Below are 15,615 nucleotides of genomic sequence, written 5' to 3'. Positions count from 1 at the left end.
GGTGATTCAATTTGGATACAAATCGAATCAAAAAAATTGATTCATGCACATCCCTCGTAGTGTTCTCCTTGGTATCTTTAGCCACAAGTCTTGGGAGGTTCTGGGCATGAAAGGGATCTCAGAGACCACCTTCCAAGAGCCCTGGCAGAGGCCCACCCATGCCAGCCTCTGATGCTACCCCTACCCCTGCCTCCCCATGAGGTTTTGGAGGAGTGCCAGATTCTGCTGGTTACCATCCCAGGTCTTTGCACTCAGCATCCCACCCTCCTTTTCTTGCTGCCCAGTTGCTGGGTTGATCTCACACCAGGAGTAACGGAGGAGGCCGGAAGCCACTGAGCTCCTTGGCTGGTGCTGCATTGGCAAGGTGCAGACCCTCAGCCCTGCCAGGGTCCTGGGGGATCCTTCTCCTCACTTTGCACTGGGTGTGTCTCATCAGAAAGGCAGCTGAGGAGAGAGTCAGGACTATTCCTAGGTTGAAGAAAAGGGGAAACATCTTGACAGAAAGAGCCGTTAGATCGTGGTGGGATCCATGATCACCTGGGGGGCATAGGGCTTTCTCTGGCTGGAGAACTTTAAGCAGAGATTGGGCAGTCACCTGTTGGGATCCCCAAGCTCTGGATATCCTACAGTAATCAGGGGGTAGTACTAGATGGCCTCTGAGGGGCCTTCCTACTCTAGGAGCAAATGAAGGAGGCTCTCCGCTTGCTACCCGTCCTCAGAGGAGAGGCAGGCAAATAAGCACCCTTTGGGACAGCTTGGGTTGCTCCTCTCTCCCCTGTCCCACCTGAAAGGTACACTGCCTACAGGCTGACCATTCATCAGGTAGAGCTGCATGAGAAGAAACCTGAACCTGAGAGGCAAGAGGCAAATCTGGGCAAGAGTCAACAGAACAGATGCTAGGACATACAGTCCTAAGCAGTTTGTCCACATCCCCAGGAGTAACAAACTGAAAGTGATCCAATCTAATCCTATAAGAGGAGTTGCTAGACACCTTCACAGTAGACTCGGCAGTAACTGTAAAATCCAATTCGGCCAGAATACAAGATATTTTATCTGCAAAAAAAGCCATTGAAGATGTCACAGCAAAAGACGGATGGTTCCAAGTTCAAATTCAAGGGGGAGGGGCACATACTAGCCCCCTCACAACCTAGACCACTCAGCTGGATGTGAATTTGCGGAAGCAATGCAAGAAGAAAAGAGCCCTTTCTTTACCAGCCACCCTGCAAGAGCATAGATGTTCAAATGTGCTATGAATTCTGATCTGTTGGATTCGTACTGAGTCTTTGAGCTCTAGTCACCTACCTCATTGCTACAGCTCCTTCATATGCGGGTAGATAACCTCCAGACATGACTACGGCAATGCGCTCTATGTGGGGCTACCTACCTTCGTACTTAGTCCAGAATCTGCAGTTGGTCCAGAATGTGGCAACCAGGTTGGTCACCAGGTCACCACAAAGAGACCTTATTACTGCTATATTAAATCAACTACACTGGCTACCAATAAGATTAAGGGCAAAATACAAGGTGCTCGTTATAACTTATAAAGCCCTAAAGAGCTTAAGCCCAGCGTAGTTAAGAAAATGGCTTCTACACAATGAGCCTCATCACCTGTTGAGATTATCTAGAGAAGTTTGTCTGCAGTTGCCACCAGCTCATCTGGTGCCTACGCAGCGATGGGCCATCTCCGTTGCTGCCCCGAGACTGTGGAATGCTCTCCTTGCTGAGATAAGGGGAGGCTACACACAGACGGGCCTTCTCGGTTGTTGCCCCGAGATTGTGGAATGTGCTCCCTTCTGAGATACGATCCTCCCCATCTCTGACAATTTTCAAAAAAACCCTGAAAACCCATCTTTTTGCCCAAGCTTTCTCTGCTTCCTAAATTTTTTGGGTTTTAATCTCAGATTTATTTTTAAATTGTTAAATTGTTTTTAGTTTTTTTGTATATGTTTTTAACTGGTTTTATGTTATTGTAAACTGCCCAGAGATTAAAGTTTGGGGCAGTGTACAAATTTGATTAAATAAATAAACAAATAAATAAATAAATAAAAGCCTCCCCACCTCTGACAACATTTAAAAAGTCTTTAGACACATTTATTCACCCAAACTTTTTAAATAGACTTGTGGCTTTACATTGTTTTATGGTTTTTACCACTATTCAGCCTCATTAAAGATTTCTTTACCTCATGAGCTGAGCTTCAGTGAGGCAGGGGCTCATTTTAAAATCTTGTCTCTGGGCCCATTCCAACCTTTAAGGGAACACCTTCTTCTGCATGAACCCCACCGCCCACTGCGAGCTGCTGGAGAGGTCCATCTCCAGCTGCCACCGGCTCGTCTGGTGGCCACTCAGGGACGGGCCTTCTCTGCTGCTGCCCCGAGGCTTTGGAATGCGTTCCCTAGTGAAATAAGAGCCTCCCCATCAATGACAGCTTTTAAAAAGTCTTTAAAAACACATTTCTTCACCCAGGCTTTTAATTAATGTTGTTTTAATGGTTTTAATGGTTTTAATGCTGTTTTAAAATATTATTTTAAAATTTTTATATTGTTGTGTGTGTATGTGTGTGTTTGTGTGTCCCCTCCCATTTTCATCTTAACGAATGTTTTACTTTGTTTTTATTCTGTTGTAAACTGCCCAGAGATGTAAGTTTTGGGCAGTATAGAAATGTTTTAATAAATAAATAAATAAAATAAAACCTTGCTACACCCTTGCACAACAGCCATTGTTTCCAATGGGTATCACATTGCACAACTGTGTTTGCTCAGTATTACACCAGACCTGTCCTGTTGCACAACACAGTCAGTGGTATTTACATAGACGCAGCAGTGCAAAGCCTGCTGGTAGTGCTTCTACTGTCATAGAAGCACTTCTCCTCCATGAAGTTATCCAAACCCCTCTTAAAGCCTTCTGTGGTATGTGAGCCAGAAAACTTTTTTTTTTTTAACCTATCTGTTATGGGCAGATCATGAACGAGTTTAATTACCAGATCGTGTAGGGGTAAGTTTGATCCAGATCCTATGCACCCCCAGATCTTTTAATTACCTAGCAACACACCGGGATTTCCTGTGCTTCAAAAGGTGATTCTGCTGCATGCATATAATCAGCCTAGATATATAGTCCAAGTACTGACTAAATATCTAATTAAGCTTGGCTCATTTTTATCTCTCCCCTAAGACGTCTGCAGATCTTCTGCCCTCTCCTTGATGTTCAGTTTTCCCTACTTCACAATTGCAATCCTCTCCCCCACAAAAGAAGAGCACTGAAAACAACAGCGACAACAAAATATAGGAAAAATTTTATTCTCACCCTCCCATAAAAACATCACAAGAACTTTGATCCATTCTCATCCACATCTAGCGTGCCCAGATTTGGACCAAGGCATATACTAGCATTGCCTAATAGACAAACAACATAAAAAAGCAAAATAATCACTCCTTCCTAAAAGTCTGCATCTGCCATTTTTCAGAACAATCTAAGCAAATATGTTTGTATGTCCAACTTTGCTCTTCTTTTAATTGTGTTAGGGCATCAAGGCAAGTCAGTAAAATGGAACAGATATTAAGGTAGCAGTAGCATATTTATTGCATTTGCATCCTGAATATGTCAACACACTTTTATTGCAAAACGTAATCACACATGCCACTATATAATATATGTTTGGAGGATGGCATTCCCAGATTATTTTTCTAGGACACCAGAAGGTTCACTTGTCTTTTATAACTGGAACACATAAAAACATGTAGAGCAGTTCATGGTGGCAATATCTCTGACAAAAGCCACTAGAGAGAGTGCATTCAGCACACTCAGATGCACTGGACAAATACAAAGACAGTGAAAGAGAAAGCTGGAAAATGCTGTGGATACAGGCTTTTCTGATTGCAATCCTGGTATGCTTCCTGACTCTGCATTTCCTAAAACATCTCTGGACACACAGACGATACCCTCCTGGACCTCTCCCACTTCCTGTCATTGGAGGCCTGTGGCGAACTAGATTTGGTGTTTCTCTAGATACTTTCACCAAGGTACTGCTTGCTACTTAATCAATTTCCTAATAAGAGTATTATTGGAGATAATTGTGAGCTATTTTCTTCCAATTGTAATTGTAGATAACAAATCATTAGAACAGGTGAAAAGTATAGCATTTATGTTTAGCAGAAATATTTTTGTTTAGGTGTATGTTCATCTACCCACCAAAAGAATGGATTACTTTACAGGTGTTATGTATTCTATCATAAATGTGATTATATGTTGATATGGCTCATGCTTAGTGTGGGAGAACAGACATAAAATGGGACCTTTAAACTAAGGACTAAATGCTGCAATTGAGTCAGATCGATACAAGGGATGCAAGACAAGCTTCTAGTAAGCAATAGCATGTTAGCTTGGAAATATATATTAAATACATATTAAAAGCCTCACAGAACTCAAAAGGGAAATTAGCAATACAGGAACTCTCTGAGTGACAAATGTTCAACTTACAAACAAAGCAAGTTTGTATCCATTATGTATCACATTAAGGCAGCCCCCAACTTACAAACGCCAATCCAAACGTACAATCAAGTCATAGCTCATGCAAACTATATGTGTTATGAGTTATGAACATCTGACTTAAAAACAAACTTTTGGAACAGAACCTGTTTGTTGGTTGGGGACTTCCTGTAAGCTTAAATTCTAAACAATTCATATAATTTCAAAATTAAAAATAAAGTTAAAATACACAAAACCACAGGAAACACATGAGTAGCTACCAAACATAGGATTCTAAATAAGTGCCATGTGTAGACCAGACCTGGGAAAACCTACATACAAGATGCATCATGTTATAATGAAAGCAATGGTACAAAGACAGGGAACATAATAAGAAACCACCAGTCACCATACTGAGAATTCCATCAGTCACCTCTAGATTTGCCAACCATTCAGGACTGGCCTGAGATCTCCAGCATCAATCTCCAGGCCACTGTTGAAAGCAAGCCTACAGAGCTTATGTCTTGATATTATTAAAGCTTGGGGGTGGGGAAAATCTTCAGGAACAGCTGCAGTCAGAATTGGAATCTTCATATTCTTTAATGGCAAGTTGACAAAAAGAAATTCAGGCTCTTCACTCAGAAACCAAAAAGGACTACAATTTCTACTTCATATCACACATTACAGGAGCCAGCGGCATCTTCTCCAACATTTCACAAGTGAAAAGATAAACATGCCTGTCCATAAGTGGACCGACTCCAGCCAGAGGGTATGGCAGACCACACTGGAACCCCCAAAACTGAGATTCAGATGTAGCACTAGCAGAATAAAGAAACTAAAAGTGTATGGCAGCTGAGGGTGACAAAAGCAGTGAGGAGAGTCACATAAGACAAGACAAGCCCAATACACAAAATACATACATATGCATTACTTAGCTTCTTCCCCTCTGAAGGAATCAGTCCCCATTTACAGCTGAGGAATACTGACATACGGCAAGCGATTATCCAAAGGGCAGGCAGGCAGAGAGTACACAGACAGGCAACACAATAACAACCCATCAATTTTAGTTACCATATTGAGAATTTATCACTCATATCTAGGTTTGCCAGCCATTCAGGACCGTCCTGGGATCTTTGGGAATCAAGAGCAATCTCCAGGTCACTATTGAAAGCAAGCCTGGGGAGAGCTTATGCCTTGATATTACTAACGCTTGTAATATCAAGCGTGCTTTCTACTTACCATTGTCCTTCTGCAGCCTTCCCTACTCTCTGTGCATAATTAAGAGTCAAAAATTACAGAATGATGAACTGTCCCCCACAGATGGCAGCTGCAGAACTCTCTGTTCCACACTCACATCGATAGCAAAGTGTACGCTGCTTAGGGTTACCTTTTGTTCCTCCTCTCCACCCAACTTTAAACACATTCCTCACTTTCCTTCCAAGAAATCTTCACAAAACAGCTTCCCTTTGAACAATTCCCTCTCTCAAATTCAACTTCCATGCAAGCGCTCTCCCCCTCCTCGCCTGCCCCGTACTTCCCCAGCAGAGATTCCTCAGTGCTCCATTCCAGAGTCGTTTAATATCAGTTCTGAGCAGAGGCGTAACTAGGGAAAACGGCGCCCGGGGCAAGCACTGAAATGGCGCCCCCCCACCGCGCCCCCCCAGGTTTTTCCTCACAAGCGCCCGCCGCCGCCGCCACCGCCAAGCCAGGCCACTGACTGGCCGCCAGGCACCAGCAAAGCAATGGGGGGGGCGCAGGCGGCGCGGAAGGGACCGCTCGTGGGGAAGGGGGCACCGATGCGCTCCCTTGACTGCTGCAGCACTGCTGCACTGAGCAGGAAACATTTGTATTAACAAATTTTTAAAAAAAAAATTAAAAAAATTTGGTCATGGCGGCGCCCCCCCCCCCCCGTGACCAGAAAAGATGGCGCCCGGGGCACGTGCCCCCCCTGCCCCCCCTATAGTTACGCCTCTGGTTCTGAGTCTTGGAATGTTCTCTACAGGATCTCTGGGAAGAGGGGTAGTCACAAATTCAGGAGTGCAGGTGCAGTAGAAGTGCCTTCTACAATTACAGCTATTAACCTTTCAGTACCCAGAGCTCTGTGAAATACACTTTACTACAAAAAGCAGTCCGGATTGTCATGCACAGAGGATAGACTACCTGTATACTCCTTGTAACAGAAGACAAGAAAAAATGGCAATAAAATCAATTGGGATATACTAGAATAAGAGAGTGGGAAGACAAGGGGGCAGGAACAGCATGAGCTACTGCTAAACAATAAATAAATCTTTGCAAGTTGTACTGCATCAGAAGAGGTGGAGGACAAGCCAAGTGTTCCTTTCCTTCCCTTCCCTTCCCTTCCCTCCTTCCTTCTTTCCTACTTTTCTATACCACCCCATACAGCAATGTACCTGGGCGGTTCACACAAACTTATTCCACTCTCTGTCCCTCAATCTTTCACATTTTTATTACAACTCAAACTTGTGCTCAGACCCCAGTGTTGCATGAAAGGGCCACAACTTTTATTAATCAATAACAGAAGGCATAGCAGACTAGAACACAGGGGAGATTAATCACCCCTAAACAACAGTACGGGCCTAACAAGGCCGGGTTAGGACTCAGTCGTCCTTCTCCGTGCCTTTCAGGGCGACACACCCTGGCTCAGGAAACAGGCAGGTGGAATCTGCCCATCTCCCTCAAAGCCAGCCGCTTTAGTAAAGAGGGCCTGGATACTTCTAGGGCTTCACCCACCCTGGACCGCTCAGCCAAGGGTTAGTGAAGACCTGAAGCAGGTTTCATAGCAAATCATTCTCCCTGGGCCGCACAAACAACAAGGGAGCGATTGACCAATCCACCTCTTAAATATCCAAAGGTGTTCACCGATGATCTAAACCCTCAAATTACCACCCAGCCTGCACTGTTCCTGCCACACAGGGAGGTTAGCCTAGCTTGACCACCCTGCCCCAAACCTCTCCAAAACCTCAACAATCTCACTCCAAATATTTTGAAGATACAGGTCACATCCAGCCTCCAACAAATGAACCCCATCTGGGCAGAAACGTTGCGGGGAATGGGCAGAGAGCCCAGGTTGAGACAACACTACTCCCCCGGCAGCTGTAACTGGTTTGCCAATTGCAGCGGAGGTCTTACGCTGGGTTCTTTCAATTCCCCTCAAACTCTGCACCCCCCGCCAAACCCTGCATTGCAGCCAACTGATCTATATGATACGAATGCCAGGGAGCTAACCCTTCAGGACCGAAAAATCAGAGGAGGCTTGCTGAATAACAGAGAGGCCAGTCCACTTGCCTGAAGCATTTTCACCCAAATGAATAACAATGAAATCAGGCCTAGGGAATCTAGCTAAATGATCCCACATGGCTGGGAGCAGATGGCTCCACACCATACCCTGCATACCCATCCAGTAAACTGAGGCATGTTCTCCCAAGCCAAGCTAGGTGCCCCACTGGGAGGTGCTGGCTCTCTTGAATGCCCCAAAGACCAACGAATGGCTGCACGCATACAAGTTTGAGGGGAATTGAAAGAACCCAGCGTAAGACCTCCGCTGCAATTGGCAAACCAGTTACAGCTGCCGGGGGAGTAGTGTTGTCTCAACCTGGGCTCTCTGCCCATTCCCCCCAACGTTTCTGCCCAGATGGGGTTCATTTGTTGGAGGCTGGATGTGACCTGTATCTTCAAAATATTTGGAGTGAGATTGTTGAGGTTTTGAAGAGGTTTGGGGCAGGGTGGTCAAGCTAGGCTAACCTCCCTGTGTGGCAGGAACAGTGCAGGCTGGGTGGTAATTTGAGGGTTTAGATCATCGGTGAACACCTTTGGATATTTAAGAGGTGGATTGGTCAATCGCTCCCTTGTGGTTTGTGTGGCCCAGGGAGAATGATTTGCTGCTCTGCCAGCACCTGCCAAGAAAACAGACATGTAAACACCAGCAACAACCGCCTCTAACTCAGCATACATAGAAGCTAAGAGCCTTAGACTTCCAACAGCCAATGTGATGGATCACGTCCTCCCGCAACCCCATGCAGCTAGCCCCAAGGCAATCAGACACTCCTCCGATTATTGGTAAATTTTTAAAGTATTTTTTGAATTCCTCATAGGGAATAATGAAGATAGCAGCAAATGTATACCTTCATTTCAGGGGGAAAGGGGTGACCAAGAGTGGCGTGTGGTGGGTGGTAGTTCTCAAGTGGGGCAAGGAAGATATCAAAATTATTTGAAAGGAATTGGGCAAGGGGCTGATTTTTAAGTGATTTTTGAAGTTTATGTGTCTATAAGGTTGTTCTCCATAGAGAAGAATGGAGGTTTCAGCAGCCCCATAATTGCACTTGAAGGGTGCTGGGGTGGCCCAGAGCGAGTGGTGGTGCAAAACAGCAAACCTCAGTACCCCATGGGTTAGCAACCCATGGGGGTGGTTGGCACCCTCTGTGCACTACAACACCACTCGCTCTGGGCCACCCCAGCACCTCACAAGTGCAGTTATGGGGCTGCTGATACCTCCATGCTTCTTTATGGAGAAAAACCTTAAAGACACATAAACTTCAAAAAACACTTTAAAATCACCCCTTTGTCCAATTCCTTTCAAATAATTTTGATAGCTTCCTTGCCCCACTTGGAAACTACCACCAAATTTAGTACAGTTGTAGAGGCAGTGAAAGGAAAGTAGGCTCATTAGTTCTTACTAGAACAACTTGTTTGGTTGGTTCAGAGAATCATCAGATCTACTAGCTGGGAGACTCCAAAATCTCAGCCCAAAATCTCCTACAGCCAAGATAGAAGGCTGACCAGCCTCTGCTTTCAATGCAAAACTCCGGTGAAGGAGAATTGTCACTCTATAAGTCACACTGTTCTATTGTAGAACAGCTCTTACAGTTGGGAAATCCTGTGGCTAGCTAGCTAGCATTTTCAACTTGTCGGCTTTGGCCTGTTGTTTGGCCCATGCCAGTACTTTCAGGATTCCAAGTTGTTAAAGACGGGCCACCTCCAACCTAAAAGACAAGATGCCTCTAAATACCACTTGCAGGGAAGCAACAGCAGGAGCGAAGGCATGCCCTCGCCTCTTGCCTGTGGGCTTCTCAGAGACATCTGGTGGGCCACTATGGGAAACAGTATGCTGGACTGGATGGGCCTTGGGCCTGATCCAGTAGGGCTGTTCTTATGTTCTTAATGTAGCTTGACTCTCCTCTGTTTTGACCCAAATGGCAGCTGGCAAAGCAATATGGAAAGATTTACACCATATGGACAGGGCCTGTACCTGTGGTAGTACTTTCAGGATTCCAAGCCGTAAAAGAAGGGCTGATCAATCATTCAGATGACTTCAGTGGGAGACCAGCAACCAGTTTAATTAAAGCTACATTTCAAGAAAGAGGTAGGTCTTGGTGAAAAATCAGAAGTTATAGTCATCTTGTCTCCAGATAAAGAAGCTCTAAGTCATTTGAAAAAAACAATAGAGAAAAACCACTCTGAATGTTTCAGTAGAGATTTATCTAGCAGGTTAGCTCTGGAAAATTAATAGAAATTCATTTGTTTCTATTTTTATTTTTACATGTATATCCTGCTCAGATATACCCAGAGTTATGTACATGGTGATTTTTTTTTTTAAAAAAAAGTCTCCATAACAACGCTGTGAGGTAGGATAGGCTGAGAGATGAGTGACTGGCCTAGAGTACACCAGTGAGTTTCATGGCTGAATGGGGATTTGGATTATGGTCTCTGTAGTCCTAGTCCCACATCTAAGCAATAGACCAGCTATGTTCATTAGGCATTTATATGGTTTCTTTCCAGAAAAGTATTTATATGGTTTTTCTCCAATATGAGTCCTTTGATGCCTAAAAAGCTTTCCATTGTCCCTGAAGCTCCTTCCACACTCCAAGCATTTATATGGTTTCGCCCCTGTATGATTGGATTCTATGATATACAGTAAGATTTTGCTTCTCGCAGAAGATTTTTCCACACTCCACTTCTTCTATTACAAAAGCTTTAATATGAACTTAGAAGATGACAGACATGAGTCTATCGTGATCATATGCCTTGTAGGGAGGAGGAGGTGGCGTTAACATCTGCTTCCCAGAGACAGTTGCTGCCCAGTGGTGAGAGCCTGTGTGGTTGCTATCTGCTGTTGTCTTGTTGACAGCCTGTGTGCCCCCCAGCATGTGGGGCTGTGGCTGCCCTGCAGGTGAGTCTATATGGCATCCGGGCCTGAGGATCAGCTGCTCAGATTAGCCATCTTTCTAGGCTTATAAAAGGAATGCTCCCCTGTGGTGGTAGGCCCGCCACTGGTGGGGTTGCCACCAAAGGTGGTCACACCTTTATGGGAGCCACTTTGCGGGGGGGGGGTGAGGGACCTGGTGATTTTTTTGGGTTCTGTTGTTTTTGGATCCTGGGTGTTTCAGATATTTCTTGGTTTGTCTGGGGATGGGGAGACAAGGGAGGTGTCCACTGAGTGTGGGGTGGCTATTCTGGTGATGGTGAAGAATAGAGGAAGTAAAGTTGGCAGGTCAGGGGAAGGGAAGTCAGAAATCTATTAGCTTTCCCCTTCCAGCTGCCCTGCCAGCTCTTTGACCTTGGGGAGCAGTTCCAACCTCCCACAGACTCTCACCTTGCTCCTCTGTAATGCCAGGTCTGTCCAGAATAAGTCGGAAACCATCCATGATTTGATTCTGGATGAAGAGGCAGACCTGGTATGTATTACAGAGACTTGGTCGGAGGAGGCTGCTGGCCCAGTCTGGTCCCAGCTTCTCCCTGGGAAGAGGGTGGGGAGATGGGGTGGCTGTGGTCTATAAGAATAACCTCTCCCTGACCAGGATATCTCTGGAAATTTCTGACCATATTGAATGTGTGTACCTAGGTTTGAGGACCAGGGATAGACTGGGACGTCTCTTGGTGTACCAATTGCCCCACTGCCCGGTGGAGTCCCTGAGCTGACAGACTTGGTCTCGGATTTGGCACTGAAGTCTCCCAGGCTTCTGGTGCTGGGGTACTTTAATATCCACTTTGGGACCAATTTGTCTTGGGTGGCTCAGGAGTTCATAGTGGCCATGACAACTATGGGCCTGTCCCAAAGGGTCTCGGGACCGATGCACATTGCAGGTCACATGCTTGATCTAGTCTTTCACTCTGATCAGGGTGGTGTTCCGTGGGTGGGGACTCCTGTGATTTCCCGATTGTCATGGACGGACCACCATCTGTTTAAGACCAGCTACCACAAGACCTGGTCTTGTCATAACAAGCATGACTTGTCCCCTTAGCTATCCAGGGTCTGCCCTGGTTGCATATGAATGGGAGACTAGAAGTGAGAACACTGTAAGATATTCCCCTCAGGGCATGGAGCTGCTCTGGGAACAGCAGAAGGTTCCAAGTTCCCTCCCTGGCTTCTCCAAGATAGGGCTGAGAGAGACTCCTGCCTGCAACCTTGGAAAAGCTACTGGCAGTCTGTGAAGACAACACTGAGCTAGATAGACCAATAGTCTGACTCAGTATATGACAGCTTCCTATGTTCCTATGACTCACAGTCACACCCCATCTTTGCAAGGGTGAGGGGCCCATTAGAATGGTCTGCCCAAGAAAGTTATTGGATACAATAGGGTTCCAAGAAGCCTTGCAGGGATTTAGTGTTGGCTCTGCTGGTGATCCTGTTGATGCCCGCATGGAGAATTGGAACAGCAAGCTCACCAGGGCAGTAGACATGATTGCACCTAAGCGTCGTCTCCGACCCGCTTTAAAATTGGCCCCTTGGTATACGGAAGAATTACAGGGGCTGAAGTGGCAAGGTAGACTGGAGCGCAAGTGGAGGAAGACTCTACTCTAATACAAGAGATTACAACACAGAGCACATTTGAAGATCTATGAAGATCTATGATCTATTGAATAATATAGATCTATTGAAGATCTATGCTCTGGCAATACGGGCAGCAAAGAAGCGATTCTTTTTGGCCCGTATTGCATCCGTAAGTTCATGTCCAGCAGAATTATCCAGGGTTGTGAGAGGGCTAGTGAATGCCCCTCCTCCCTTGAATCAGAATTTGGAACCATCTATTATTTATTTGTTTGTTTGTTTGTTTGTTTGTTTATTAGATTTATATACCGCCCTTCCGATACGGCTCAGTGCAGTTCACAACATGATAAAAACAATTAAAAACAAATTAACAATTAAAATCAAACAATTAAAACACAATAAAACCAATAAAACAGCTAAAAGCCCTGAAAATCAGGGCAACAATTTAAAACAGTTTAAAACAATTAATCATTTAAAACTCTGGAAGGCCAGGCCAAATAAGTACGTTTTAAGGGCTCTCCTGAAGGACAGCAATGATCTCAGATTACGAATTTCTGCCAGGAATGCATTCCATAGCCCAGGAGCAGCTACAAAGAAGGCCTGCCTCTGCGTCACCACCAGACGAACTGGTGCCAACTGGAGACGGACCTCCTCAGATGACCTTAACGTGCGGTGGGGATCATGTAAAAGAATTACCCATTGTGAAGTGTTTAATGATTTTGTGTGTGGATAAAATCTCTTGGATTCGGGCCGACTTGGATTTAGACCCCACAATTACTGCAGTGTCTGAACTGGAGGTGTCCAGCAACTCCTCTTATGTGGTTAGGCTGGCTCAGTTTCAGTTTGTGACTTGTGAGGATCTGGTAAAGCTGCTTGGAGCAGTGCGGCCTACCACCTGTTCTCTTGACTCTTGCCCAGTGTGGCTAATACTGACTGGCACAGAGGTTGTTGTAGAAGGCAGGGGTGTATCTAGGGGTAGGGCAGGCAGGGCACGTGCCCCGGGTGCCACATGAAGGGGGGCGCCATTTTGTAAAATTAATTTTTTTTTAAAAATGGCTGCCAAAAACAAAATGGCCACAGTGCATGCTCAAATGGCCTCTGTGAGGCTCTAGGTCATGCCAGGCTTTGCAGAGGCCATTTGAACATGCGCGGTGGCCTTTTTTTTTCCAGTGGCCTTTAAAAAAAAAAAAGATTATTTGTAAAAATGGCCACTGCACATGCTCAAATGGTCCCTGCGAGGCCCTAGAGGCCAGCGGGGTGAGGGGAATCTTTGCAAAAAAAACCCCAGCCTTTAGGAAGCCCCCCAAAGGGGCTATGGGTAAAAATAATAATAATAAAAATATAATATGACACTGTACACATATTCAGATTGGCACTATGTACAGAGAATAAGGGCTTGTGAATACTGAGCTGACGCTTAAGAGCTAGGATTGTATTCATTTGCTCTTACTTTGCTTCTTGTGATAAGTGTGTTAAATGTGATGTCTTGCTAATATGGCTATTAATGGTGAGTTTGTCTTTGAATCAGTGTGAAACCCTTAATATTAAGGCCCACTGGGAGTTTCTTGCTATCTTTCTCTCATTTTAACTGTGTTTCTGAAATACTAGAATATATTCCAAGCAGTGACACAGTTTACTCTGCATATCCTTTAATTATTTTCAGAGTATCTGGGAAAAGTCAAATTCTCCATTGATTTTTAAAACTTATGTAATGGTGATGCTACAATGCACAGTAGAGAATTAGACAGGCACTTCTTTTTAGTTTTCCAAGTACATCTCCACATTGTATTTGGGTATTTCATGAGCCCCCACATACTGAAATTTGTAGTTTCCCAGCATTTTTGGGTCTGGCTAAGTCCACTGCTAAATAGTTTTTGAAATATTAAAAGATTAACGAGCTTGACTTGTATTTTTCAGCTGACATTATGGTAAAGTTATCTGAAAGATGGGTGTCAGATGTTTGGACATGGGGTGAATTTCAGTGCTTGCCCTAGGCGCTATTTTCCCTAGATACGTCTCTGCCTGGTAGAGATCATAAATGCTTCTCTGAGGAAGGGCAGGATGCCTCCTTGTCTTAAGAAGGCAATTATTTGATCACTTCTGAAGAAACCTGCCCTGGATTCCTCAGAACTGAGCAACTATAGACCTGTCTCCCACCTTCCGTGGCTGGGCAAGGTAACTGAGAGGGTGGTGGCCTCCCAACTCCAGGCAGTCTTGGAGGAAACCAATTATCTAGACCCATTTCAGACTGGCTTTTGGGTGGGCTATGGGGTGGAGACTGCCTTGGTCGGCCTGATGGATGATCTCCAACTGGGAATTGGCAGAGGAAGTGTGACTCTGTTGGTCCTTTTGTACTTCTCAGAGGCTTTCAATACTATCGACCATAGTATCCTTCTGGAGCGTCTGAGGGGGTTGGGGGTGGGAGGCTCTGCTTTGCAGTGGTTCCACTCTTCCCTCTCAGGCAGATTCCAGATGGTGTTTCTCGGGGAAAGTTGTTCTTCAAAAATTGTATGGTGTCCTTCAGGGCTCCATATTGTCTCCGATGCTATTTAACATCTACATAAAACCGCTGGGAGAGACCATCGGGAGATTTAGTGCAGGGTGTTATTAGTATGCTGATGACACCCACACCTATTTCTCCATGTCAACATCCTCAGGAGAAGGCATAACCTCCCTAAGTGCCTGCCTGCAGGCAATGATGGGCTGGATGAGAGGTAACAAGCTGAGACTGAATCCAGATAAGATGGAGGTACTTACTGTGCGAGGTTGGAACTCGGGAGATGATTTTGATCTGCCTGTTCTGGATGGGGTCACACTTCCCTAGAAGGAACAGGTACGTTGTCTATGGGGTGCTTCTGGACACAAAACTCTCCCTGGTGTCCCAAGTTGAGGCAGTGGCCAGAGGTGCTTTTATCAGCTTCGGCTGATACGCCAGCTGCATCTATTTCTTGAGATAAATACCTCAGAACAGTAGTACATCTGCTGGTCGCTTCCAGACTTGAATACTGCAACGTGCTCTATGTGGGTCTGCCTTTGTGTGTAGTCCAGCAACTGCAGTTAGTCCAGAATGCAGCAGCCAGGTTGGTCTCTGGGTCATCTTGGAGAGACCATATCACTCCCATCTTAAAAGATCTACACTGGCTGCCGATAGATTCCGGGCAAAGTACAAGGTTTTGGTTATAACCTATAAAGCCCTAAACAGCTTGGGCCCTGGGTATTTAAGGGAACGTCTTTTTTTGCTATGAACCACACCACCAATTGAGATCATTTGGAGAGGTTCGTCTGCAGTTGACACCGGCCCGTCTGGTGGCTACTCAGGGACGGGCCTTCTCCATTGCTGCCCTGAGGCTTTGGAACACACTTCCTG

At 45.3% G+C, this 15,615-nt stretch overlaps 1 protein-coding gene across 1 annotated transcript in view; it reads left to right on the top strand.

The window, feature by feature from the left end:
* The first annotated feature begins 3,846 nt into the window (after positions 1–3,846).
* The window catches only part of LOC128350627 (cytochrome P450 2J2-like), a 46,478-nt gene continuing 34,709 nt past the window's right edge, over positions 3,847–15,615 (top strand). Inside the window, exons 1-2 of the mRNA XM_053309017.1 lie at positions 3,847–4,017; positions 9,680–9,842. Of these exons, the coding sequence (XP_053164992.1) occupies positions 3,847–4,017; positions 9,680–9,842 (334 nt within the window). The remainder of the gene's footprint in view (positions 4,018–9,679; positions 9,843–15,615) is intronic.

This window comes from Hemicordylus capensis, chromosome 3 (genome assembly GCF_027244095.1).
Source record: "Hemicordylus capensis ecotype Gifberg chromosome 3, rHemCap1.1.pri, whole genome shotgun sequence".
Taxonomy (NCBI): domain Eukaryota; kingdom Metazoa; phylum Chordata; class Lepidosauria; order Squamata; family Cordylidae; genus Hemicordylus; species Hemicordylus capensis.
The sequence above is the reverse complement of the archived record's forward strand: the minus strand, read 5'-3'. Positions and strand labels throughout refer to the sequence as shown.